The following is a 25778-nucleotide window of genomic DNA, read 5'->3' as shown; positions in this document are numbered from 1 at the left end:
CCTGGTGGTTCACGCCTGTTACCCCAGCACTGAGGAAGACTACTGTGAGTTAAGCGATAGCCTAGGCTACAGTGAGACCTTGCTTTCAAAAATAGTAGTAGCAATGGAGAAAATTTTTAATAAATAAAAGACTGAAAAGAATATGAAACAAGTCATTGCTCAGTCTGCCATAGAATCAAACCTTTTAGTTTAGGAGGAGAACTCTTGACTTGCAGTGACCTTGGGCAAATAGGCTCTGTTGCTTGGGTGTATCTTTTGTGCTGGCCAGAAGACTTGACTTTGGCTTTTATGAAAATCACAGTTCATACAATTTAAAAAAAAAAAAAAAAGACGGGCATGATGGCGCACTTCTTCAATCCCAGCACTTGGAAGTCAGAGGCAGGCTGAGCTCTGTGAGTTCGAGGCCAGCATGGTGTACATGGTAAGACTCTACCTCAGAATAAAACAGTAAGGAGGAGCCAGAAGGGACACTTCCAATGTTCCCTCTCTTTTGTCATGTGATAGACTGCACCGATCTAGGACTCCAATTTCAGGCAGGACACCAGATGTAGCCCCTTGACCTTGAGACGTTTCTTTGCTTCTTAGGTAGGGTCTCTTGCAGCCCTGGTCTTGAACTCACTATCTAGCCAAGAGTAACCTTGAACTCCTGATCTTTCTACCTCTACCTCCCAAGTGCTGGAAACACAGGCATGTGCCACCATGCTTGCTTAAACCTCTATTCCACATAAAATTACCCAGCCTCTGCTACTCTGCTGTAGTAATGAAAACCGGATTGATACAACAGTCTTGCAGATGAAATATCAAATATCAAATGCTGATGACAACTAGGCAAAAATTGGCTGGAAAAGGAGGGCAGGGTTCATCTCTGCTGCTTACTAGCTGTATTTTTTTTGGCCAAATTATTTAATCATCTGAGTTCTCCCAGGAACGGGAGCGTGAGGCAATCCTGCAACTTCTAACTTGGGTACATAGCCCAGGCATAGGAGTTCAACAAGTGTTCACTACATTGATACAGTCGTGGTCCCGGGGCCAGCAAGTCAGAGGATGGGGGCAAATAGATTCCGGGTCCCAACCTGATCTACTGCTAGGGAGTTCCACCTTGCTACTTCCAGGCTTGGGGAGGCAGACACTGAGACTCTGAGCTGTAGAAAGTCAACAGAACTTAGTCTTGCATGAGTAGAGAAACAAAGTTCCACCCTTAGCACACAAGACTGTGGGAGATAAAAAATGAGGGACAGAGTGGCTGGACAAAGAGGGAAGAATGAGGGGTTGGGGGTTTGTCTCAGAACATCAGCTTAGCAAGAGCCAGGCTGTGGGTTTGGTCCTCAGCTCCCCTCCAGGAAAGGAAAGCCTGGAGAGAGGGCTTGGCAGCTAAGAGCAGCTGCTGCTCTTCTTCCAAAGGGTCTGTGTTTGGTTCTCAGCACCCATCCCGGCAGCACAAAGCCACGCACTACGCTGGCTCCAAAGCATCCAACACCTTCTCTGGCCTTCACAGGCACTCGGAGACATTCACTGACATGGACACACACACGTATGCATAACAAGCAATTCTTTAAAAAAAGAGAGAGTGTGAGCCATACAGCGCACTCCTGTGAGCCCAGCATTAAGGAGGCAGAGGCAGGGGGATCACGGCAAGGTCAAGGCCAACCTGATCTACACAAAAAACCAGACAACAAAAACAAGTGAGAAGTGTGGCCCGTCCGCGGGAAGGCTGGTGGGGCAGAGCACAGCCGCCTTCCTATCTTTGACTCTGCTGTCCAGTAACTTTATCACTGTAGACCTATCTCTAATCCTGTGACCCTTCACCTACAAGCAATCTGACCGCGTCGGGGAGAAGAAACCTTGGCCATGGGGACAGGGCCATTACAACAGTTATGTAACAGAAAGGCCAAGGTCTGAGGTAGCCTTACCCATCTGGTGCCTGAGAGATGACTACGCTGTATGCACTGTCCCTGTCCCCACGGAACCAGGATGGCCTTCCTGGCTAGATCTGAAGACAATCCTGAAATGGGACCCACAGGAGGGTGTGTGTGTGTAAAGCCAATTATCTCTACAATAACTAATGCAGCTCACATTTTTTTATTTTTCGTTCTTTCAGTATTTAGTTGACTCGATTATTTTGCCGCTCCCATTTATCCATCAAACAAGCTGCACTGACTCAGTCATTCTGTAAATGGAAATTAGCCAAGAACATTACTTTTTTGTTTGTTTTTTTGAGATAACACTTGGGTGGCAGAAATAGGTGGGCTTCTGAGTTCCAGGCCAGCCTGGTCTACAGAACTAGTTCTAGGACAGCCTGGTCTACAGAACTAGTTCTAGGCCAGCCTGATCTACAGAACTAGTTCTAGGACAGCCAGCTACACTGAGAAACTCTGCCTCAAAACAAAACAAAAGTTTTAAAATTACATTTATTTATTATGTGTGAGAGTGTCCATTCCACAGTGCACATGAGGAAATTGAAGGACAAACTCTCTTCTTCTACCACATGGGTCCTGGGAATCTAACAATCTAACTTGGGCATGGCAGCAATAGTGTGTGTGTTTCAAAATACCAAACAACATAGGGCCATGGGCAAACTAGACCTAAATGCTCTACCACGGAGCTACATTCCCAGTATTGTGTAGCATTTAAAGATTAAAAAATGTAAGCCGGGCAGTGGCACGCCTTTAATCCCAGCAGGTGGGAGGCAGAGGCAGGCGGATTTCTGAGTTTGAGGCCAGCCTGGTCTACAGAGTGAGTTCCAGGACAGCCAGGGCTACACAGAGAAACCCTGTCTCTAAAATAAAAAAAAAAAAAAAATATATATATATATATATATATATATATATATATATATATACCATCGAGGGGCTGGAGAGAGGGCTCAGTGGTTAAGAGCACTGGCTGCTGTTCTAGAGGACCTGGATTTGATCTGCAGCACCCACATAGCAGCTCATCACTGTGTGTAACTCCAGGTCCAGGGATCTGGTGCCTACTTCTTGCCTCTGCAGGCATTGACTGAAAGTGGTGCACAGACAAGACACCCACACATTAAAAAAACAAAACAACAACAACAACAACAACAACAACAACAACAACCTTCTTAAGAAACATACAGAAAGGTGTGTGTGACTGGGTGCTCACTACAAAGTAGACTGTTGTGTGCTCCATGCTATCTCATTTAATCCTTACTGGGTTTGTTCGCCCAGCTCCTGCTGGGAGCAATGCCTGCTCCCGCTGTGGCCACCCCTTCAGATGTTGGGATCCACAGCACAAGGCAGGCCAGTGTTCTCCCACTGTCCCCAGCCCCTGCTTATCTTTGTTTTCTAGCAGAAGACAGGGTGACTAGAAAGTTTAAGCAATGTGTTCAAGGCCACATATGTAAGGGAGCCAGAGTTTACACCAGAGGATGTAGCTCCAAGATCATTTTGAATATCTTTCTTTAAAATACACTATGGAGCACATGACTTGAGTTGAGAGTATGGTGGTAGCAAACACCTTGCACAGGGCAGAGTGGAGACTTCCTGGAGCCTCTCACTCGTGCTGCCTCATTTTCACACTGTCTCTGATGGTGAGAGAAGTTCACATCGCAGGCTCAAGGAATGGCTCAGTGCCTCCAAGGCAGATGACCTGAGGTCATCCCTGGGATCCGCGTGGCACAAGAAGGGGACTGTCTCCAACAAGTCCATCCTCTGGCCTATCCCCTTCCCCATAAATGATAGATAGATAGATAGATAGATAGACAGACAGATATAATTTTGAGATTTTTTTCACTAGTGTCAGACATGATTACATGGCTTGCCTAGAAGCACACAGCAAACCACCCACAGATAACCTAGCTCCTAACCCGGGGTTGCTTCTAAGTTTTGGTGGGGAATAATAAACCTATAGAATTCTGAAAGAGAGCTCGAGAATGCGGCTGATGCAGACCACAGCAAGTGGACTCTTGGGGGCTCTGATCTGAGTCTCCCCCCAAACCCCCAGGGCCCTCGAGGTCCTTACCACCTGGCTGCCACCCGTTAGTTTCTGCCGTCAGGGCCTGGAGAATGCCATGGTTCGTCAGTTCGGAGATCTGCAGGGGCAGGAGGCCTTTAAAGTGAGGGTAGGGTCCCCACACGCAGCTCTTCCCACCCACTGGGGAGGAAATATCTGGAAAATAGAGGCTGGAAGACTCTATTCTGATGGACTGATATTAAAAATGTGTGCATGTGTGCGCACACACTCATGTAGGCCAGAGGTCAACCTTGGGTGTTCTCAGAAGATTTCCACTTTGTATTTTGCAACAGGACTCTCACTGGGACCAGGGGCTCCCTGATTTGGTTAGCCTAGCTACCCAGTGAGCCCCAAGGTTCTGCTGCCTCTGCCTCCACAGCACTAGGGTTACAAGCACACACCACACCTGGCTTTTTGTGTATTCTAGAGACCAAAGCCTCATGCTGGCAAGGCAAGCACTATACTGACTAAGCTATTTCCTCCCCATGTGAGAGACAGAGAGAGAGAGAGAGAGTGTGTGTGTGTGTACCTGCTGGGGACTGACTCAGAGCCCAGTGCATACTGAGCACACATTCTACACCGAGGCACACCCCAGCTCTAAATCCAATCTTGTTTTGGTCTTGCTATGTAGTGCAGTCTGGCCTTGAACTCTTACCTTCTTGCTTTAAATTCTTAAATGCTTGGACTTACAGGCCTGCACCACTTCCTCCAGCCTAAAAGTGATTCCTTTTTTTTTGTTTCTTTCCCAAGACAGGGTTTCTCCTTGTAACCCTGGCCATCCTGGAACTCACTTTGTAGACCAGGCTGGCCTTGAACTCAGAGATCTGCCTGCCTCTGTCTCCTTAGTGCTGGGATTAAAGGTATGCACCACCACTGCCTGGCTAAAAGTGATTCTTAGAGTGGGGCTCCTGGCAAACTTTGACTGTGAGGTTGCAGTTGGGTAATGTGGGAGACAAGTATCTGCCTTGTTGAATGGTAAATAAACACAAGCACACCCCCTCTGAGGCCGTGGTGTGCTGCTGGCATCCCCAGTGCATTCTACACTCATCCTCTGGGTAGTATGATCTCAGACAGACACTCTCTGTGTGGCAGGTTTGTGTTTTCCCAGGGCGTGAGCCCCCGGAGTCTATGCCTTCCCTTGTCTCCAGCACACACAAAGGCTTACGGGTGATACATACAGGAATTCCTCTGAAAGCCATGAGTGCACCCTTGTCCTTGTACGATGAAGAGAGCCCAGCAGAGACGCTTTCTAGCTGCAAGACAAACAGGCAGACCAGGGTCACTTTCCTGCAGTAATAATCTCCTTTCCACCATAGGTTAAATTTCTTACCTTTTCCTAGAATCACAAAGAAATGAACTTTGGAGAAATTAGCTACAACATTATAAAGGCGAACCACTAGGAGTGGCGGTGTACTTGGGAGCTGAGAGGCAGGGTCAAGCATCTAAGGCCAGTGTAGGCTGCAGAAAGGCCTAACCCAGCCCTCACCTCCTATGATGGTGGTGATACAGGCAGGCTTTTGCTTCAGGCACTGGGTTCATATGATCTTAAGATGAGTGTGCAGCTGGTTTAGCACTGTGTAGCACGAATGTGACTAGGGTAGCCACCGTAAGAGAAAGAAAGGGAGAAGAGAGAGAAAGAGGGGGAGAAAAATCTATGAAAGGATTACTTATTGTAATAATGTGTGTGTGTGTGTGTGTGTGTGTGTGTGCAGGTCTGAGTGCATCTTGTAGGAGCTAGGTCACTCCTTTTACCATGTGAGTCTGGGGACTTGAACTCAGCTCAGCAGACTTGGCAGCAAGCAGGTTTACTGCTGTGCCATCTCACCAGGTCCTAAGGAAGTTTATAAAGGTTGCTCTGGTGATAGCAAGTCCTGAGGCTTGTGTCAGTGAGCTCACTGAGGTGTTCTGCCCAGCCCCTTCACTCAGCAAACCCTGCCTCTAGCAGTGTACAAAAAAGCAAGACAGCGACAAACCACAATGACAAAAGAAGCAAAACCACACAGCAGCAGCAAAGCCCTTTACAAGTGTCCCCACTCACACCACAGGCACAGGTTAACTGTTGTCCCCACTCACACTACCGACACAGGTGTGTGACCGTTCCTATTCATAACACAGGCACAGGTGTGTGACCTTCCCCACTCATAACACAGGCACAGGTGTGTGACTGTCCCCACTCACAGCACAAGCACAGGTGTGTGACTGTTCCCACTCACACCACAGGCACAGGTGTGTGACTGTCCCCACTCACAACACAGGCACAGGTGTGACCATCCCCAGTCACACCACAGGCACAGGTGTGGACCTAACATGGTAGGGAAAAAAAATCATATAAACCAGTAAGTTCAAAACAAATATAAACCAAAAGCACACATGACAGAGAGGGGGAGTTTTCTCTGGTGTGTGCGGGCCCTGGCAGGTCTGAACACCCCAGTGGCTCCCTGCACACCCACACATACTGGAGCAACATACACTGGACTTGCTGGGTGATTATTTTTTAAATGAAGGAGAGGTCATGAGTTTAGGAGGGGTCAGGGGTAATTCTGGAGTTAGGGGCAGAAGTAGGAGCAAATACGATCAAAATATATTGTATACACATACATAATTCTTTGTTTGTTTTTTTATTTTTTTCGAGACAGGGTTTCTCTGTGTAGCCCTGGCTGTCCTAGAATTCACTCGTTTATTTGCATGAAGCTTATCGCATACAGCAGGCCTGGCAGAGACCCCATTCTGCTCTCGACTGCACTGGTGCTATAGGCATCTGTGTGGTCAAGTCTGGCTTTTTATGTGCAGTAAGTTCTCTTAACTGCAGAGTCAACCTTCCAGCCCCAAGCATTTTTAAAAAACACAATATGATGACCTATTTGGCTGTCGACTTGACTATATCTAGAATGAACTAAAACCTGAGCTGCTGGTTATACCTGTGAGGCATTTTCCTGATTGGATCATTTGAAATGGGAAGACCACCTTAAATCTGGTCCACACCTCTGCTGGCAACCTAAAGAAAGGTGGTGAAGAAGGAAGCTTTAGCCCTGCCTGCTGATCCTCACTTCCACTGGCAAATCCACTGGTTTTGTTTGTTTGTTTGTTTTTGTTTTTTTACTGGCATTAGAGCCTGTTTTCTTGGGATTCTGGTGTATAGTGAAGACCAGCTCAGACTCTAGCCTCATGGACTGAATAACTACTGTATTCTTGGACTTTGCTGCTGGACTATTTGGTCCACACCCTGTAAGCCACTCTAATAAATCTGTGTGTGTGTGTACTCATTCTATCAGTTCTGCTCTCTAGAGAAACCTCATTAATACATATAAATAAATGGCATATGAACTATTCTGAGATAATGTTTTCATAGTCAGGTTACCAAAGGTCAAAAAACAGGATAAAAAATTTTTGATTGGAGGGGTCAAAGGTTACAACTCACCAGATCCTGATATTGCTAACCTTTGACCTTGCAACAGATATTGTCACCTACAAAATTCATACTCAAGAACCACATGTTCAAGAGAAAGAGAAAGAAAGAGAGAGAGAAACAAAGAAAACTGCAAGAAGGATGTTCTAATGCTGTAAATGTTTCCTTAACAAATGTGGGGTTTTGTATTGGGCTGCATGCAAGTCTCCCCTTGGGCGCAGTGGCTCACCAGGCTGGACACCTGTCAGTGTTCTTACTTATCAGCCCTCCAGAGTAATTTGGAGGCAAGGTCTCATGTATTCCAGGCTGTCTCAAAATTTGCTATGGAGAATGACCTTGGACTTCTGGTTCTCCTACCTCCATCCCCAGAGTGTCGAGTCTATAGGCATTATAGGTCTGCATCCCACAACCAAGGTGTCATCCATTAGGGACAGGCACACTGTGGACTGAGTGACATCCTTGCCCGGATTCCCACCTTGTACCCACCCCGGGCCTGCACTGTAGTCAGGTGCTTATCTAACTGCAGAGCCATGTGTCTATTTTCATTCCCTGTAGCACCGTTTCCATGAGTGAACAAACACTAAACGCTGACCAGTGGTGGGCTCGAGAACGTAACGAATATTCACTCGGGAAGACAGTGAGAGGCAATGCAGCCGTCAGCAAGTGCTAGGGCTGCAGAAGGCAGCGTACACATACTGCTTCACCTGTGGGCTAGCTGCAGGTTTCCCCCAGCCCATCTTCCACGTGACCTATGGGACTTTGCTTTCCTTTCCTCTGGGTTTAAGACAGACTAACCCCACCTCTTTCTTTTATATTTATATAAAATATATTTTATATTCACTTTTATCACTACTGTTTGTTTTTGAACCATTGTTTCATTACACGGCCCTGGCTCTTATAACATGTGCTGAGGACAAGTGTCCCCTTGCCCCTTCCTCCTCTTTAGTGCTAAGGTGACAGAGGTGTGCCGTTATGTCTGGTAAGGTGGAGAAATTTCAGCCAAGACCCACGTCCCTGTAGTCTACTAATATGTTTCATTTACCTTACCATTCCTTTCTTGCCTCATCCCCTCTCAACCATCTTTAAAAGAAATACACAAATACATTTCCCTGTCTTCATGACTATTTCCAGGGTCATACCCAAGTAAGGAACAGCCATGCCTCCAGCAGGCAAGTGGCGCGTGGAGGGAAGGAAGAAGGGGACCACACAGACGGAAGGCAACTTCTTTCCATTATTATCTTTCTTACTTTCAGATTGCTTTGGAATATGTAAGTATATTATCTTTTCTAAAAATATATAAATAAAAACAGCACAGTTTGACCCAGTGGTACAAGCCTGGGCTTCAGCACTCGGGAGCCTGAGGAAGGACAATGCGTGCTTAAGGCCAGCCTGGGCTACAGAGCAAGACCCAGCAAGACCCTGTTTCAAAAAGGAGAAAAAAGCCGGGCGTGGTGGCACACGCCTTTAATCCCAGCACTCGGGAGGCAGAGGCAGGTGGATTTCTGAGTTCGAGGCCACCCTGGTCTACAAAGTGAGTTCCAGGACAGCCAGGGCTATACAGAGAAACCCTGTCTCGAAAAATCAAAAAAAAAAAAAAAACAAAAAAACAAAAAGGAGAAAAAAGAAGAAAGAACAGAGGAGGAAGAATGATAATGAGCCAGGGGCAGCGTCGCACGCCTTAGAGCCCAGCCTGGAGGTATAGGAGGTCGCTGCTGCAAATGGACCACCAGCAACAAAACAGGGATGGACCAGTGCTGTGTCAGGGCCCTAGACACCCAGGTTATCCCGATACTCTGCTCCTCTCGTTTATTTGCATGAAGCTTCTCACATACAGCAGGCCTGGCAGAGACCCCATTCTGCTCTCGACTGCACTGGTGCTATAGGCATCTGTGTGGTCAAGTCTGGCTTTTTATGTGCAGTTGAGGATTTAAACTTACGTCCCTGGGTTTGCATGGCAAGTGTTCTTACCCGTTTAGTTGTTTTCCTGATCCTCGTTTTGACTTCTTTATACGTTGTAAGAAAGATCGGAAGCCCAACACACTACAGTAGACCAGACTCTTCTATTTCTGACCTTAAAAGGTCTAAGCACTATCGTCTTCCACTCTGATGCAATGGCAACACCCACTACACACCCTCACCTCACCTCTGACCTCTGACCTCTGATGTTACATGGATTTCCTGCACAAGAGTCTGCGTCCTCTACTCCTTACAATACCAGTTCCACCTTCTCTACCAGCCTGGCCTGTCTTAGCATCTGGCTAGAGCTGGTCTCACCTCTGTAAGTCTTGATTGACTTGATTTGATTTTTAAAGAAAGGAGTCCTTAAAAAAATCTATTCTTATTTATTTGAAATGTTTAAGACTTATTTGATGTGTATGCATATGCAAGTGCTTTGCCTGCGTGTATGCCTATGAGCATCATGCATCCCTGGTACCTTTTGAGGCAGAAGGTATCAGATCCCTGGGCTCTGGAACTACAGGTGGTTGTGACCTGCCATGTGGTTCAGGGACTGAGCCTGGATCCTCTGCAAGACAAGCACGTGTCGCTGAATCGTCTCTCCAGCTCCCTCTGTTATTTTGAGGCCGGGTCTGATTAGGCTGCCTGGCTGGCATGGAACTTGTTCAGTAGATCAGGCTGGCCTCTGACTAACTCACAGAGATCCACTTGTCTCTGCCTCCCAAGTACTCGGATTAAAGGGATACGCCACTGCACCTGGTTCTATTTTGATTTTTAAAAATTAAGTGTCTGTATCTATGAGAGTTTATGCCATGTGTGCACAGCCTGCAGAGGCCAGAGAGGGCACTGGGTCCCCTGAAGCTGCAGTTATGGGTGCTTATGGGCCACCTGCCACAGGCCCTCTAGAAGAACAGCCAGTGTTGTCATCTCTCTAGCCCCCTCTCTAAGTCTTCTAAAGTCCTCGCAAGTAACCCAAGTTTCCCAGCAAAAGGCAACATGGGGCATGCCTTTGATGGTCTCCATAGGCAACAGCATAGTACAAGATACAGAGTATAGCTACAATTTTTTTTTATTAAAATTCTATCTCAGTAATATTTGGTGATTCCTGGTGTTATATATAAGGAACACTTCATCTTTCTCTGTCTACATTTCAGATCCCTTCCAGAAACTTCCCTTTAGAAGAGAGAACAATGTGTCCTTTTCTGAGCATGAGATCTCCCTGGAGAGCCCAGCAAGTGCTTTGTCTGTAGTCTGGCCTTGGAATCCCCATTTCTGGGCAGCAAGATGGAGGGGATGGCCCAGAATGTAGGGCTAGCTTCCAGGCTCACGTGGGCTTCCATTGTGACTGTGCTGAGCAGGAAGTCTCAGGGTGGTGGCCAGTGTGCTGCTTAGCTGTTAGCCAACATGACATAAAATAGAGCCCTCTTTGAAGAGGGACCCTCCACTGAGAGGACGCCTCTGCCATGCTGATCTTTAGACAAGGCTGCTGTTTTCGTTGCTTTGAGACAGGATCTCAGTGTGTATCCCTCGCTGGCCTAGAACTCACTACATAGACCCAGGTGGTCTTGAACTCACAGAGATCTCTGCCTGTCTCTGGCTTCTGAGTGCTGGGATTAGGTACAGGTGCCACCCTGCCTGCTTAAATTTTTCTTGACTAACAAGTGTTGAGGGAAGGCCCAGCCATTGTGGGCAGTGCCCAGTCAGGCAGTCCAGGGAGATAGAAAAAAGAGGCTGGATGTGAGCCAGAGGAGCAAGCAAGTCAGCAAGCAGTGCTCCTCCACAGCTGCTTTAGCTCCTGCCTCCAGACTCCTTTCCTAAGTTCCCCCAGCAATGGGATGTAAGCTGTGAGATGGAATCAACCCTTTCCTCCCCAGGCTGCTCTTGGTCATGGTGTTTATCACAGCAACTGAAAGCTAAGTAAGACAGTCTGCCAGTGATGGACAGGGAAGAGGACAGGGAGTCCGTTGGTGAGTCCATGCCAAACTCATTTCTTAGGGAATTTCAGGTGCTACCTCCTTCCCCAACCCCAGCAAAAGGAATCAAGGCTCTGGGAGCTATTCAGAAAACAAGGTACCATCTGCAGAGTCTGCAGACAGAAGCTTCTGTTTTGAGCAGGGTCTCTGTAGCGCACGCTGACTTAGAACTCATTGTGTCGCTGGGGACGAGCTTGAATTCCTTATCCTTTTGTCTCTACCTCCCAAGTGTTAGCATCACAGGTGTCCCAACCAGGATGGCCTAGACCCTCCTGCCTCTGTTCTCTGTCTGTCTGTCTCATCCTGGAGATGGAACCCACAGCCAATGGTTTACGGCTGAACTACACCTTCAGCCCAGAATCTCCTACAACAAAGATATATGACCATGTCCCCACAGTATTTGTAAGACCCCACAGTCTCTGTCTCATTTACATCCCAAGCCAGCACCTTCCTTCCTGAGTAGGAGTACTCACCTGCCCATCTTGAAATTCTTTCTCAATAAAAAAAGAGCAAGATGTTTCACTCATGACTCATGTTCTGGTGGGCCTTGTCCTCGGGTTCTGAAAGGGGTTCACTATGACGGCCTGCGGCCCGAAGTCACCAGCAGAGACAAGCACTTTACTTTCGCCTTCCTTCTCGGCAGTCATTCAGGCTCCAAAGGAAAATAAAAACCGTCCCTCTGTGCCATCACCAAGGTGCAGGAGGTTTCTATGAGTCCTGAAAGGAGCCCCTGGGAACTGTGGAGCCTCAGTCTGGAAAAAGAGAAGTGGAGTATCGGGACTGGCTTCATCATTCAGTCATGCCTCTCTGTTCAAGAGGGAAAAGACTCAAAATCTTTAAGCAAGTGTGAATTAATTCTAAATAAACAAGATACTTAGCCAGATGTCTACTGTTAGTAAACAGCACACACCATGGGACTGGAGGGACCATACAGAGGATTGGGGGTGGTGGTGGTGGATTGTAAGTGTCTGGAAAACAGTTCACTGTTTTAAGAAGTGGGGTCTGTTTCTGGCCACAACATCACTGAGACCTTGCTGGCTTATTGGGGGATAAGACTGACTGGCGGTTGCATTGGCTTTGTTCAGATCCTAGACACAGGTAGAGCTGTGGGCCTTACAATACTAGACCTGTTTCCTGGAGTGATAGAAATACTCAAAATGCAAGATGATGTCCTAACCTTGCCAAGCCAAACTGGTCAACTCTCTGTGTGTGAGAAACTGTGTGTGTGTGTGTGTGTATGTGTGTGTGTGTACTCAATTATTGTGCAGTGCTGGTGCTGGGGATCAAATGCAGGTCTTCATGCATGCCAGGTGAATAGTCTACCACTGAGCTACATCTCCAGATCAGCTCTCGTGTGTGTACACACATGCATATATGTGCAGGGTTCATGTGTGTACAGGTGTACACATGTGCATGTGAGCGGGTGAAGAGGACAACTTTAGCTGTTGATCCTCAGGCTCTGTTCGCCTTAATTTTTTGAGACAAGATCTCTTTTTATTTGCCTGGAACCTCATGAGCAGGTTAGGATGGCCAGCCAGTGAGCTTTAGAGAGCTGCCCATTCGCCTTCCTAATGCTGGGCTTACAAGTATGTGCTACCACACCCAATTTTTAAAAAAGTGTATTCTTTTCATTTGTGTACTCCTCTCTGTGTGTGTGTGTGCCATGTATGTGCAGATGTCCATACGCATTGGATTCCCTGGAGCTGGAGTTACACATGGTTGAGAGCTGCCACGTAGGTGCAGAGAGCCAAATCCTGGTCCTCTGCGAGGGCAGCAGATGTTCTTAAGTGAGCATCTCTCCAGCCCTTCTCTCTCTCTCCCTCTCTCTCTCACCCTCCATCCCTCCCTTTCTCTCTCCCTCTCTATAAGGACTCAGATATACAGAGAAGGTCTTATGGATGGTCTTCAGCCTGGCCTCATCCTTGCTATGTAGCTGAGGCTTGCTTCTACTTCTCAAGGGTGGAGACAAAAGCCCTGTCCTTTCGTCTTATGGTGCCTGCCTCAGGAAGAGGGCTGGACAAAGATCCCATCACATCAAAAGTCTGTGTCACGAGGAGACAGCCTTCTCATGAGCGAGCACCTCTAGGTCTTAGGGGGACGGATTGATGTGAGAGAGTCAAAACAAAACACAAGGCCTGGGATACATATTAGAGGTAAAGCTATTGCTTACCACAAGTGACATCCGGGTTCAGACCCCACAACTGAAAAAAAACTGAAAAAATAAAAATAAAAATCAGAGATCATCCTCAACATGGTGGTGTATGCCCGCATGAACGTATGCCCAGATTCCTAGAAATCTGGAAGCAGAGGCAGGAGAATCACTGTGTATTTGAGGGCAGCCTGATCTACATAGAGTTCCAGGCCAGTTAAGACTACCTAGCAAGACTCTGTCTCAACAGAAAACAAAGCAAGGACAGGTGAAATGGCTCAGTGGGTCGAGGTGCTTGCCAGCAAACTTGATGACCTAAGTTCAGTCCCTAGGGGGGACCTAGGAGACTGGTAGAAAGAAAGAAGCAATTGTCTTCTGACCTCCACACTGCACCATGGCACACACCGCTCTGCTCACCCAGATAAAAAACAAAAAAACAAAACCCACAAGGGGCTGGGAAAATGACTCAGTGGGCAGGAGGGCTTGCTTCAGGGTAAGAACCTGAGTTTGGCTCCCTAGCACTCTGGTAGATGGAGATAAAAGGATTGCTGGTTGATGGGCCTAGTTCCACATTCGGTCAGAGAAGCAATTCTACCAACTTCAAAGGTAGAAGGCACAGAGTGACAGAACAGGCAATTTATAGTCCCTCTGGTCTTTCTGTTCCTATATGGGCATGCATGCTCACACCCACACACCAAAGAGTCAGTGTGGAAAGGCTGGAACTGTAACTTAGTGGCAGCAAAAGAGGCTCAACCCCTGATATCAAGGGGGAAAATGAGAGTGGATGGTTCTCACACAACTGACAGTCATACTTCACAGACTCAGAGGACTAAGTCAGTGGGGAGGCCTCTCCACGGAGCCAGTCCTCCACTAGGGGACTATGAGTTACATTCCCCAAGGACTGACTGCCAGTAACAAACAGCTTTTGGGCTCCACGCCTGGCTGCCTGTGGTCTAGAGAGGATGGTGGTGATGTCTTCCCTGAACCACCCCAGGAACTAGCTTCCCCCCCCCCCCCGGAACCTCAGCATCTACCTCTCTTTTCCTTTCCTTCCATCTCAGCCTAAATGACAGCATAGGATAAGACACACACACATCAGCTAACCTGGCAGGGTCACAGGTAGGACTGACAAAGTCTCAGGAAGGCTCTCCTGTTACTGTGGGGAAAACGAACCAAGTAGCATAGAAGCATGACCTGCTTTACATACCGGACTGGAGCACCGCTGGGGCCTAAAATAAGGTCAAAACACTCAAAGTTACGAAGTCATTCCTCCTGATAGTGGGTACCTGAGGAAATGGGCCTCCTATACAAACAAATCCCTCTTAAGTCAAGTACGTATTTCAGACCTACTTTCCTCAAAGGGCAACATTAAGACGGTAGGATATCTAGACCGTCTGCTGGAGCTTAAACTCTCTGAAAAGCTGATTTGGAAGCTGGTGCGTCCTTAAATGCAAATAAACACACAGGATGATCCTTGACTTAGTCTTTCTTGAGGCTTGTCCTAGGTGGCTTGTACTCTGAGACCCTGATAGAGTGGTTACAATTAGGGGAATCCACCTAGGGGTAACGTCGGTGTGCGGCTGCCAGTCCTGGGGTGACAGGTTTGGGAGAGCTCCTGTGCAGGTCTCAACAAGGTCTCAACTCATCGAGATACCCAGACAGAGGCTGTGTGGGCACAGAAACACAGAAACTTTATCACTGCTTGGAAGAGGAGAGGGAGGAAAGCAATGAACTGCCTCCGAGGTTCCAGCGAATCCAACACGGAACAGGCACCAGAACCCAGGTCTTCTCTGCCTCCCAGACAGGATCTCAGACCTGTAACTTTCATCCTTGTTGTGGCCCCGCGGTGACCATTTCCACCCGACATCGTCCTCCTCACCCTCACTTCCCTCACCCCCTAACCCAGACCCCTTGCTCACCGGACGCGTCCCCAGCGTTCCGGTAAGGGGGGATCCCACATCCCCCTTTTCGCGCAGCCGTGCAGTGTCGCCTGTCTCGCGCTAGAACTACATTTCCCACTAGGCAATTGAACTCCTGCTCTGCAAAGATCATACGGAGGTCCAGGATGGACAATCTTCATCAGTTTTGCGCAGGCGTGAGTCAAAATGTTTTGGCTCCTCCAAGTCTGGTATTCCTCGGAAGACGAACTAGAGGGGCGGGGCCTCAGCTATAAAAGCCGAGCTCTGCGGGGAAAGGACGCGGTCTTCCGAGCCCTGGCAGCAACATGTGGATCACTGCTCTGCTGCTGGCCGTGCTGCTGCTGGTGATCCTCCACAGGGTCTATGTGGGCCTTTTCGCCGGAAGTTCCCCGAACCCCTTCGCCGAGGATGTCAAGCGACCGCCTGAACCTCTGGTGACCGACAAGGAGGCTAGGAAGAAAGTTCTCAAACAAGGTCAGCTGATGGGTTTCAGGACTGCTCTCGGGCCTTCTGCTCATGTCTCCCCATTAGTAAAGTGCTGGGAAAACTTCTCTTGCACACAGAGGTTCCATAATTTAGTGTTCTTTGCTTCTGAAAGGGTGCAGGCATTACCCTTGGCACGCCAAGTTCCAGCCCCGCCAGCTGGAATCTGTTCAGCTCACGGCTTACACAGAATAAGAGACCTTTCCCCTACTTGGGTCTGGAGCCAACTTTTCCCTATACTTCTGTGCAATGCTCGGGGACACAGGGAAGCAGCACAGAAAGTTTTCCTAGCAAGCGGGTTGACAGGCAAAATGTAATCCAGTTCATAGAACTGAAGCTTGATTATAACTTCGGAATTTCAGTACTGGCTAGGGATAAGAACTCCACTCTCCAGTGAACCGCCATCTCTAAAGCACGGGTAGAGTGCTCCCAAGGTTTGTGTTTTTGAGACAGGTCTCACTTTTGTACTGGAGTTGGCTTTGAACTCTCTTTGCAGCCCAGGCTCAGACCCGGAGCAGTCCTCTTCTTCTGTCCCCAGCATGGTGAGATAGATTACAAGCATGCACCAGCATGTTTGCCCTTCAACGTTTTAAGGAAGTGTTGGAGCTGGGCATAGTGGTGCACCAATTTAATTCCAGTTTGGACTACACACGCAATGAGACCCTGTCTAAATGTACACATCAAACCCCAAAACAACCAAAACCCCCAAAACCCCCAAATGCAAAACTCAAAAAACAAACAAGGATCACCTCTTTGACCTCCAGGAGCCTCTGACTTGTAAATTTTAGGCAAGCCTCGGCTAGCCTTAACTGCACTATTTATTGGGGACTGACTTTGAACTCCTGATCCTTGTGCCTCTATTTCCTCAGAGGTACCACACCCAGTTATTTTATTATTGTTATTGTTTGTGGCTTAGGGGAGAGGCAGGTCTCACACTTGTAACCCAGGCTAGCTTATAACTTGCTATACAGGACAAGTGTGTCTCAAATTCACAGTAATTCTCCAACCACCATCAGCAAGAGATTACAGATGGTGGGATTACAGATGTGAGCCACCATGGCTTGGATGGAGATTTTTTTTTTTTATTATTTAGTTTTTAGTTGTCTGAGACAGTGTTTCTCTCTATAGTTCTAGATGTCTTGGAACTTGCTATTGCTGTATAGACCAGGCTGGCCTTGACCTCACTGAGATCCTCCCACCTCAGCCTCCCGAGTGCTGAGACTAAAGCTGTGAACCCCTACACTTGGCCTTGGGCAATGATGTTTAATGAGCAGATTTACTGGACATAGCGGCACATTCCTGTGATCCAAGTGCTGGGGAGGAAAAGATAGGTGGATCTCTACATAGGGAGTTCCAGCCCAGTTAGGGCTACATGTGTAGTGAAACCGTGTGTCTTAAAAAACACGAGTCAATAAAATCAAAGAAAGGAAGTAAATAAAGGAGGAAAGGAAATAAAAGACTGGGAGAAAACAACAAAACCCAGGTCTTGTGTTGACTGTGCATTCCAGTTTGGTTCGGTTAGGTTCCTGGCACACCAACCTTCCTCCTTTTCTGAGGCTGGTGCTGTGACCTCTCAGAGTAGCAGCCTCTGAGCAGCTCTGCCTGCTCCACCTCCGTTGGCACTCAGAGACCTTGCTTCTTCCAAAGAAACCCAGTTCCCTGAACCACCAGTGCCCCCCAGCCCCCACCCTGAGCCTTATTGCCTTTTCTTTCCTCGCTTGCATTCACAGAAGTGTCTGTACTGAGGTTACAGACCTGCACAGTTGCCATCTTTCTGGTTTTGTTCTACAGTAGCTAGCTGAGTCCTACTTTCTTTGAAAGGTATCAAATCCCTCAAGTCCATAGTAGGGGTTAAGACTCATCGCTGCTTAATCTGCCTGTCTGGCCCGAAGTATTCCCTGGTAGAACGTTTTGAGTCATCTTAGTCAAGAGTAAAGAAACTGCCTTAAAAGAGAGGTCTGCCTCCCCTCTTGTTTTGAGACTGGGTCTAACGAGCCCAGGCTGGCCTCCTGTGGGATGATCTTGGACTCCTAAGGCACCTTTCAAGTGCTCCCATCACAGGAGCACACCATCATGCCCAGCAGCCTTAGAGACTTCTTACCGAGTACACGTTAGAGAAGGACCCCGGCTTCTTTGACTTGACTTTCCTGCCCTCGTCTGAGAAGCCCACCCTTCTCCTCCCTTCTACAGCTTTCTCAGTCAACCGAGTACCAGAGAAGCTGGATGCAGTGGTGATCGGCAGCGGCATTGGGGGACTGGCCTCAGCGGCGATTCTAGCTAAAGCTGGCAAGAGAGTCCTTGTGCTGGAGCAACATACCAAGGCGGGTGGCTGTTGTCATACCTTTGGGGAAAATGGCCTTGAATTTGACACTGGTAAGGCTTGTGTGGGAAAGGGTTAGGAGCATGGCCTTGTCTTTAGATGGCTAATAACACACACTATTGAGTGATATGGGGGCATTTCAATGTTTTGGAGGTCTCAACTTCTCTCTGGGCACCTCCATTTCTGTCCGATGGCCTAGTTACTGGGCAAGCGTTGGGTGGTATATGTTCTGATTTGTTTCTTATAGAAAGGGTGGGCAGCCCCCTCTGGACATGAACATAGCCAAGCAAGACAACCTCTTCCTTACTTGGCATACTTCCAGGGCCCAATCCCTTTTATCTCTATATCTCCTTTCCTTTGCACCTTCCAACAGGAATTCATTACATTGGACGAATGCGAGAGGGCAACATTGGTCGTTTTATCTTGGACCAGATCACTGAAGGGCAACTGGACTGGGCCCCCATGGCCTCCCCTTTTGACTTGATGATACTAGAAGGGCCCAATGGCCGAAAGGAGTTCCCCATGTACAGTGGGAGGAAAGAATACATCCAGGGCCTTAAGAAGAAGTTCCCCAAGGAAGAAGCTGTCATTGACAAGTACATGGAGTTGGTTAAGGTAGTATGCACCATGATTAGCATCCCTAGTTTATTTCCAACAAGACTGGCCTTTTCATTAGTGAAGAAACTGGTGCGGTAGGGGGAGAGGGCTGAGTTGAGGAGGCAAGAAGGAATGGTCATGTCTGTCCTGGTTCCAGTGTACGCTTGTGTATGCCTGTGCCCTGCCTGGCTCCCCAGCTGCTGTCCTCACACTGGCCTCTAGATCGTACCCTTGCTAACTCAGGCTTTGAGGAAGTTAGATGTCCTCTGAGATATGCCAGACTTTTGTGTATTTGAGGTAGAGTCTCACAATGCTGCCCTGGCTGGTCTGGAACTCAGCAGAGATCCACCTGCCTCTGCCGAGCATATGAAATCATAACCTGCTTTCTGGACCAGGATGCTTGGAAGGAATCTGAATGCTGGGGATGTGGCTCAGGCGTAGCACCTACATCCCAAGCTCCTCAGCATCTGGATGTGATGGCGTAGCCTGTAATCCCAGCATTGGGGAGGCAGAAGCAGGAAGTTCAGGAGTTCAAGGTCACTGGAATATTCGGAACTCTCTGTATAAAAGAAAAACAATACTTTTTGGAGCATGAAATGGAAGAGCAAATAGTCTCATTTGAGTGCGAAGAATGAGAAAAACTCAGGGCCCATTTTGTTGTTGTTTTGTGGTGAGGAAGACAGTTCTGCTACATAGTCCTGGCTTATATTTCAGTGTATAGCTCTGGTTGCCCTTAAACTCATGGCAATCCCCCTGCTGTAGCATCTCAACTGTTGGGATCACAGGCCTGAGCCACCATGCCTAAAATTTTTTTTCAAGTCCAAAAATTCTGAGTAAGTGTTGCTGGGCTGGCAGTCAGCACTGACTGCTGCAGCGGTGACCAGGCTCCAGCACCCCAGAGCTGAGACTCACTTTACCTTTCTTATCCCAGGTGGTGGCCCGTGGAGTCTCTCATGCAGTTCTACTGAAGTTCCTCCCATTGCCCTTGACTCAGCTCCTCAGCAAGTTTGGGCTACTGACTCGTTTCTCTCCATTCTGCCGAGCGTCTACGCAGAGCCTAGCTGAAGTCCTGCAGCAGCTTGGGGCTTCCCGTGAGCTCCAGGCTGTTCTCAGCTACATCTTCCCCACTTACGGTGAGTGGCTGTTAGCCCAGGCTTTTCTAGGCTCTCTCCCAGCTTTGGTCTTTCTTTCCCATCTGCCTGAGACAGGCCAGAATAGACCCCAGGCCTGCAGGAGTTTGTGGATCAGGGCTGAGAAGTCTGACCCATGTTGGACTCTGGTAGAAATGATTTATTATTTACTTTCTGGAACGTATCTTTTGTTCTTCTCTCTTTTATCTTTTCTTCTTCTCCTGTTTTGTTTTTCTCTTCCTTTTTGAAGACAAGGTCTTCCAGGCAAGCTTTGAACTCTTGTAGTTGAGGATGTCCTTAAATTCCTTATCCTTCTGCCTCTACCTTCCTAGTGCTAGGTATGTGCCACCATGTCTGGGGTATGTGGTGCTGGAGATCAAATCCAGGCTTTCATGCATCCAGCTAACTGAGCCCACCCAAGTGCATTTTCTCCCTGTCCCCTACACCTCCAGGAAAAGTTCTGACTTTGCTCAGGCTGGTCTAGATCTCTCCGTAGCCTAGTATGGCTTTGAATCAATGATCCTTCTGGTGTAGCTTTTTTTTTTTTTTTTTTTAAAGATTTATTTATTTATTATATGTAAGTACACTGTAGCTGTCTTCAGACACTCCAGAAGAGGGCGCCAGATCTTGTTGCAGATGGTGGTGAGCCACCATGTGGTTGCTGGGATTTGAACTCTGGACCTTCGGAAGAGCAGTCGGGTGCTCTTACCCACTGAGCCATCTCACCAGCCCCTGGTGTAGCTTTTGAGTGTGAAATTATAGGCATGTACACTGCTCAAGGTTGATTTTTCTCGTTAGCCAACAGTGTCAGTGACTTCTTTGATCTTGGAAGCATAATGGTTTTATATTCCACAAAGCTCATTACCTACCCTGGGCCTTCGGGAGCACTCTCATCCTAGGATGGACTCTTGTGGTCGCTCACAGGAAGCCCTATTTCTTCCTGAATGGTGCCAAGTGACCACTATGCTCATCTTCTTTCCTTCATTCTGTAGGAGTAACTCCCAGCCACACCGCCTTTTCCTTGCACGCTCTGCTGGTTGACCACTACATACAAGGGGCATATTACCCCCGAGGGGGTTCCAGTGAGATCGCCTTCCATACCATCCCTTTGATTCAGCGGGCCGGGGGCGCTGTCCTCACCAGGGCCACTGTACAGAGTGTGCTGCTGGACTCAGCTGGGAGAGCGTGTGGTAAGAGATCTGTACTGGGCTGTGGGGTCAGTGGGCTGGGGTGGAAGCCAGCCTGTTTATGCACGGTAAGAGGCTGGCGTCTGAGCCGGTGAGATAGCTCAGTGGATAAATGATCTAGTCACTCACTAAACCTGATGATCCCCACAGCCTACATGGTGAGAACTAACTCTGGCAAGTTGTCCTCTGACCTCCACACATGGGCTGTAGCACTCCTACCCCCCCCCCCCCCACACACACACACAAAATGAAGGAATCAAACTACAATTCTTACAAAAGGTCAGGTCTGACATAATGGTTTTGTGAGTGGCCAGAGATGAGGTTGGACACACAGGCTTCAGTACATAACAGAAGCCTTGGTGTTTCATGAAGGTTGAGTCATCTGGGGAGTACTGTAGATGTGGAACTTGGCAGCAGGGAAGGAGGGGCTGGGACTCCATAGAGCCAGTGTTCTTGGGACGGCAGGGCGTGGCTAAGGTAAATCCATATGGGTGGATAAGAAGAGTTAGAGAGGGCAAGCACAGAAGCATTTGAGGCAAGGGCTAAGTGACTTTGCAATGTGCCTGGGACCTGCTTTGGCTGGAGGAACTTCTAGGTCTGAGAAAATAGGGCCTATCCTAGGAGACATCTGGATAGTGTGGCTATAGACAGAACTAATATTTTGAGGCAGGATTTCATGTGTTTCAGGCTAGCCTCAAACTCACTAGCTAGCTGAGGCTGTCCTTCGAATTCCTGATTATATGGCGTCTACCTCCTACATGCTAGGATTGCAGGAACATGTCACCATGCTGTGACTACAGCTAATGCTTTGAGAGGAATGTATTTCACACTTTCCTGGATTGTGTTTGTTTTATGGTGGGTATGGGGTGCACGGAACCTAGGGCTTCGTACATGTTAGACAAGCGCTTTCCACCTGAGCTGTATTCCTAGCCCTTAAGAGGGATCTAGAGAACGGTATAGGTCTTTTTTGTTTCCACAGAGCTCATAGAAGCTCAGCCAAATTCTTGTGCCTGCAGGTGTCAGTGTGAAGAAGGGACAAGAGCTGGTGAACATCTACTGCCCAGTTGTCATCTCCAATGCAGGAATGTTCAATACCTATCAGCACTTGTTGCCAGACACTGTCCGCCATCTGCCAGGTAAAGGACCGATCTTCTGAACTAATATTTCATCTGTGAAGCTTAGACGCCCAGCCTGGGTGGGCTCCCCTCTCCTTGGGCAGTCCACTGTCTATCTCTAGTCTGTGTTACCAGGAACATAGCATTTATATTTGGGGAATCTAGGACTACAGGGGAAGAGGAGCCCTTCACAGAGGCAGTGGCAGAGCTCTGAGGACTCTGTTTTGTCAGATGCAAATGTCTACCTTGTACTTCCGGGCTGAGAAACACAACCCTGTATATTTGCTTTCCGTTGCCAGAGAAACCAGGGCTTTGATAGAAAAGACTCAGTTAAATGGCAGACAAGAGCTGGGGATGAGGTTCAGTTGGTTAGAGTGTTTGCATCAGCCCTGGGTTTACCTAGAGCCAGCTAAGACAACTAGAGTGGATTTGGCTGTAATCCTAGCACTCAGGAGGCGTTGGCAGGAAGATAAGAAATTCAAGGTCACCCTTGGCTACACAAGACCCTGCCTCAACAAACAAAGGCCACTGAGATGGTTCAGAGTGTAAAGTCCTTGCTGCTAAATCCCCAGAGTGGAAGAAGATAGTTGTCTTCTGGCTTCTTGCACATCTAGACATACCTTTATCCATCTACATCTATAATAAAGAAACATCTAAATGTATAAAGAGGAGGGTTGAAACGGCCTGATTGTCCAGAGGTGCTGTGAGTTCGCTCTGCTCTGAATCAGCAGGAAGCCAGCACCTATGACTAAGGGGACATGGAGCAGAGGTGGTAGATTTGGAAGGAATCTGAGGCTACATCTCACATAGCCAGGACGAGACTTAATTAAGAGCAGGTCTCTGCCAGGATCCTATAGAAATAGTTATAAAACCGGCCAGGTCTCTGTCCCAGCTGGCAGCTGAGGATCAAGCTACAGATCAGAAAAGGGAACATCCTGAGGCTATCCTGACAGGGGTGGCTGTCTGGCTGTAACTCCTGCACAGCAATCCTCACTGGCTCTCTGCAGATGTGAAGAAGCAGCTGGCGATGGTAAGGCCTGGTCTGAGCATGCTCTCAATCTTCATCTGTCTGAAAGGCACCAAGGAGGACCTGAAGCTTCAGTCCACCAACTACTATGTTTATTTTGACACAGACATGGACAAAGCGTAAGATGTGAGGGGTGGGGAAGACTGATAGCATTGGGCCTCATCCCACAAGACCCTGCTTCCATCCTCCACATGGTTCTAGGAATGAGAAGGGTGTGTGTTGAGGGAGGAGGTGCAGTCTCTAATGGACTTCTAAAAAAAGCTTTCTACACCAAAGCTGTGCTGGTTTCTTCTCCCCTGTGGGAAGTCCCTGGAGATGAACCTTTGTTTGGGTAGTCCTGGTGGCTTTGAGGAAAAGCCTAAAAGACTGGCAGTCACGCCCCCTCCCTCATCCACAGGATGGAGCGCTATGTCTCTATGCCCAAGGAAAAGGCTCCAGAACACATTCCCCTTCTCTTCATTGCCTTCCCATCAAGCAAGGATCCAACCTGGGAGGACCGATTCCCAGGTAGGGCTTGAAGTCCAGGGAAGTTGGGTGTAGGGCAAGGCAGGGCCAAACAGCAATAACATGGCCTTATACCCACAGACAGATCCACAATGACTGCGCTGGTACCCATGGCCTTTGAATGGTTCGAGGAGTGGCAGGAGGAGCCAAAGGGCAAGCGTGGTGTTGACTATGAGACCCTCAAAAATGCCTTCCTGGAAGCCTCTATGTCGGTGATCATGAAACTGTTCCCACAGCTGGAGGGCAAGGTAGGTGCTGACACACAGTGCTGGAGGTGACAATGCATCCCTTAACTGGCTTTTCTTCCATACAGGGATAAAGCCCGAGGTTAACAAGAGTCCCACAGTCCCTTGTTCACCCTTGCCTTGCCCTTTTGTTTCCTCAGGTGGAGAGTGTGACCGGAGGATCCCCACTGACCAACCAGTACTATCTGGCTGCACCCCGAGGAGCTACCTATGGAGCGGACCATGACCTGGCTCGGCTGCATCCTCATGCAATGGCTTCCATAAGAGCCCAAACCCCCATCCCCAACCTCTACCTGACAGGTACACTGCCTCACTTTGCCAGAACCTGGACTTCCCTGGCATAGTCTTCTGCTCTCATCCTCAAGCCGATACCAGGAGCTGGGCTGCCTTGGCTGGCTGTTGTCCTGGGTTCTATCTGAGGCTGCCTCTCTTTGGGCGGCTTTGATATGGAGGGATGAACACAGGAACCCTTGTTACCCCCATCTTCATGGGTCACTGCTTTTGCTTTCTAGGCCAAGATATCTTCACCTGTGGGCTGATGGGAGCCCTGCAGGGGGCCTTGCTGTGCAGCAGTGCCATCCTGAAACGGAACTTGTACTCAGATCTGCAGGCTCTTGGCTCAAAGGTCAAGGCACAAAAGAAGAAGATGTAGTCCATTCAGAGAAGAGCCAGAGGAAAGGCACCTCCCCAACTTCTCGTGGTGTCCTTCCTCCTACAGCAATTCCTTGCACATAAAAACAAAAACCGGGCTGGTGAGATGGCTCAGTGGGTAAGAGCACCCGACTGCTCTTCCGAAGGTCCAGAGTTCAAATCCCAGCAACCACATGGTAGCTCACAACCATCTGTAATGAGATCTGGCGCCCTCTTCTGGGAGGGTCTGAAGACAGCTACAGTGTACTTACATATAATAAATAAATAAATCTTTAAAAAAAAAAAAAACAAAAACCATTTTGTTTCTGATTAGTGTTGTGGTTTTTTTTTTTTTTTTTTTTTTTTTTGGTTTTTCGAGACAGGGTTTCTCGTGTAGCCCTGGCTGTCCTGGAACTCACTCTGTAGACCAGGCTGGCCTCGAACTCAGAAATCTGCCTGCCTCTGACTCCCAAGTGCTGGGACTAAAGGCGTGCGCCACCACGCCCGGCCTGATTAGTGTTGTTAAGTCAAGAGTTCTTTACCTTGCATTCTACGTAAGGCCTAGTGTGAGCTACATAGCCTTGATGCCTCATGAAGAATGCTCCCATGCCTTTCCTATACCCAACTCCAAGCTATGGTCAGGCACACAGAACCCCTGGGGTGTTGGCTACTAGAATAGGTTGGTTCAGTCCTACCCTGAAGCTTTTTGTTCCTCCTCACTCTCATGTTGTGATGCTCTCTCTGTATACAGGAAAGTGTGGGTTTGGAGTAGCAACTCTCTCAAAGTGCCAGACCCAAGAAACCCTCAGCTCTAAGTTTTATCCTGATAGAAGTGGGTTAAAGGAACACACCAAAAGATACCACTGCCGATGAACCAAGCCTAGACACGGCATTTGTAGTTGCTGGCACATAGTCAAATTGAGTTATGAGGCTGGGCGGTGCTGGCACCGGCCTTTAACCCCAGCACTCAGAAGGCAGGGGCAGACAGAGCTCTAGCTCTGTCTTGAAAAACAAAACAAAACAAAACAAAACAGACCAAAACCTGAGTATTGTTTTCTAAAATGCTTGGAGTCAGAATTCTTTCAGATTTTGTAGTATTTGCATACACATAAGATAATCTGGGGGATGGGACCCAGAACTAAACCACAAATTCATTTGTTTCATA

General features: G+C 48.2%; 2 protein-coding genes across 4 annotated transcripts in view; one reads left to right on the top strand and one right to left on the bottom strand.

Moving 5' to 3' along the window:
• Nucleotides 1-15546, bottom strand: part of Elmod3 (ELMO domain containing 3) — a 34521-nt gene extending 18975 nt beyond the window's left edge. Inside the window, exons 1-5 of one of the 3 annotated variants that reach the window (XM_085840525.1) lie at nucleotides 15376-15498; nucleotides 14561-14685; nucleotides 11781-12059; nucleotides 5151-5225; nucleotides 3982-4051 (exon numbers count right to left, since the gene is read on the bottom strand). In XM_085840525.1, the coding sequence (XP_085696651.1) occupies nucleotides 3982-4051; nucleotides 5151-5225; nucleotides 11781-11834 (199 nt within the window). In that variant the 5' untranslated portion in view covers nucleotides 11835-12059; nucleotides 14561-14685; nucleotides 15376-15498. Of the gene's footprint in view, nucleotides 1-3981; nucleotides 4052-5150; nucleotides 5226-11780; nucleotides 12060-13477; nucleotides 13520-14560; nucleotides 14686-15375 lie in introns of all 3 variants that reach the window. The other 2 variants (XM_021164709.3, XM_021164708.3) reach the window with 2 other exon arrangements.
• On the top strand, nucleotides 15544-24928 carry Retsat (retinol saturase). The gene is made up of 11 exons (XM_021165592.3): nucleotides 15544-15849; nucleotides 18049-18231; nucleotides 18552-18793; nucleotides 19707-19908; nucleotides 20898-21095; nucleotides 22109-22228; nucleotides 23215-23353; nucleotides 23632-23741; nucleotides 23820-23986; nucleotides 24124-24283; nucleotides 24496-24928. The coding sequence occupies exons 1-11, from the start codon at nucleotides 15681-15683 to the stop codon at nucleotides 24633-24635; spliced, it is 1830 nt and encodes a 609-aa protein (XP_021021251.1). The 5' UTR covers nucleotides 15544-15680; the 3' UTR covers nucleotides 24636-24928.
• The last annotated feature ends 850 nt before the right edge of the window (nucleotides 24929-25778 follow it).

This window comes from Mus caroli, unplaced genomic scaffold, assembly GCF_978045245.1.
Source record: "Mus caroli unplaced genomic scaffold, Mus_caroli_1 scaffold_7, whole genome shotgun sequence".
NCBI lineage: Eukaryota > Metazoa > Chordata > Mammalia > Rodentia > Muridae > Mus > Mus caroli.
The sequence above is the reverse complement of the archived record's forward strand: the minus strand, read 5'-3'. Positions and strand labels throughout refer to the sequence as shown.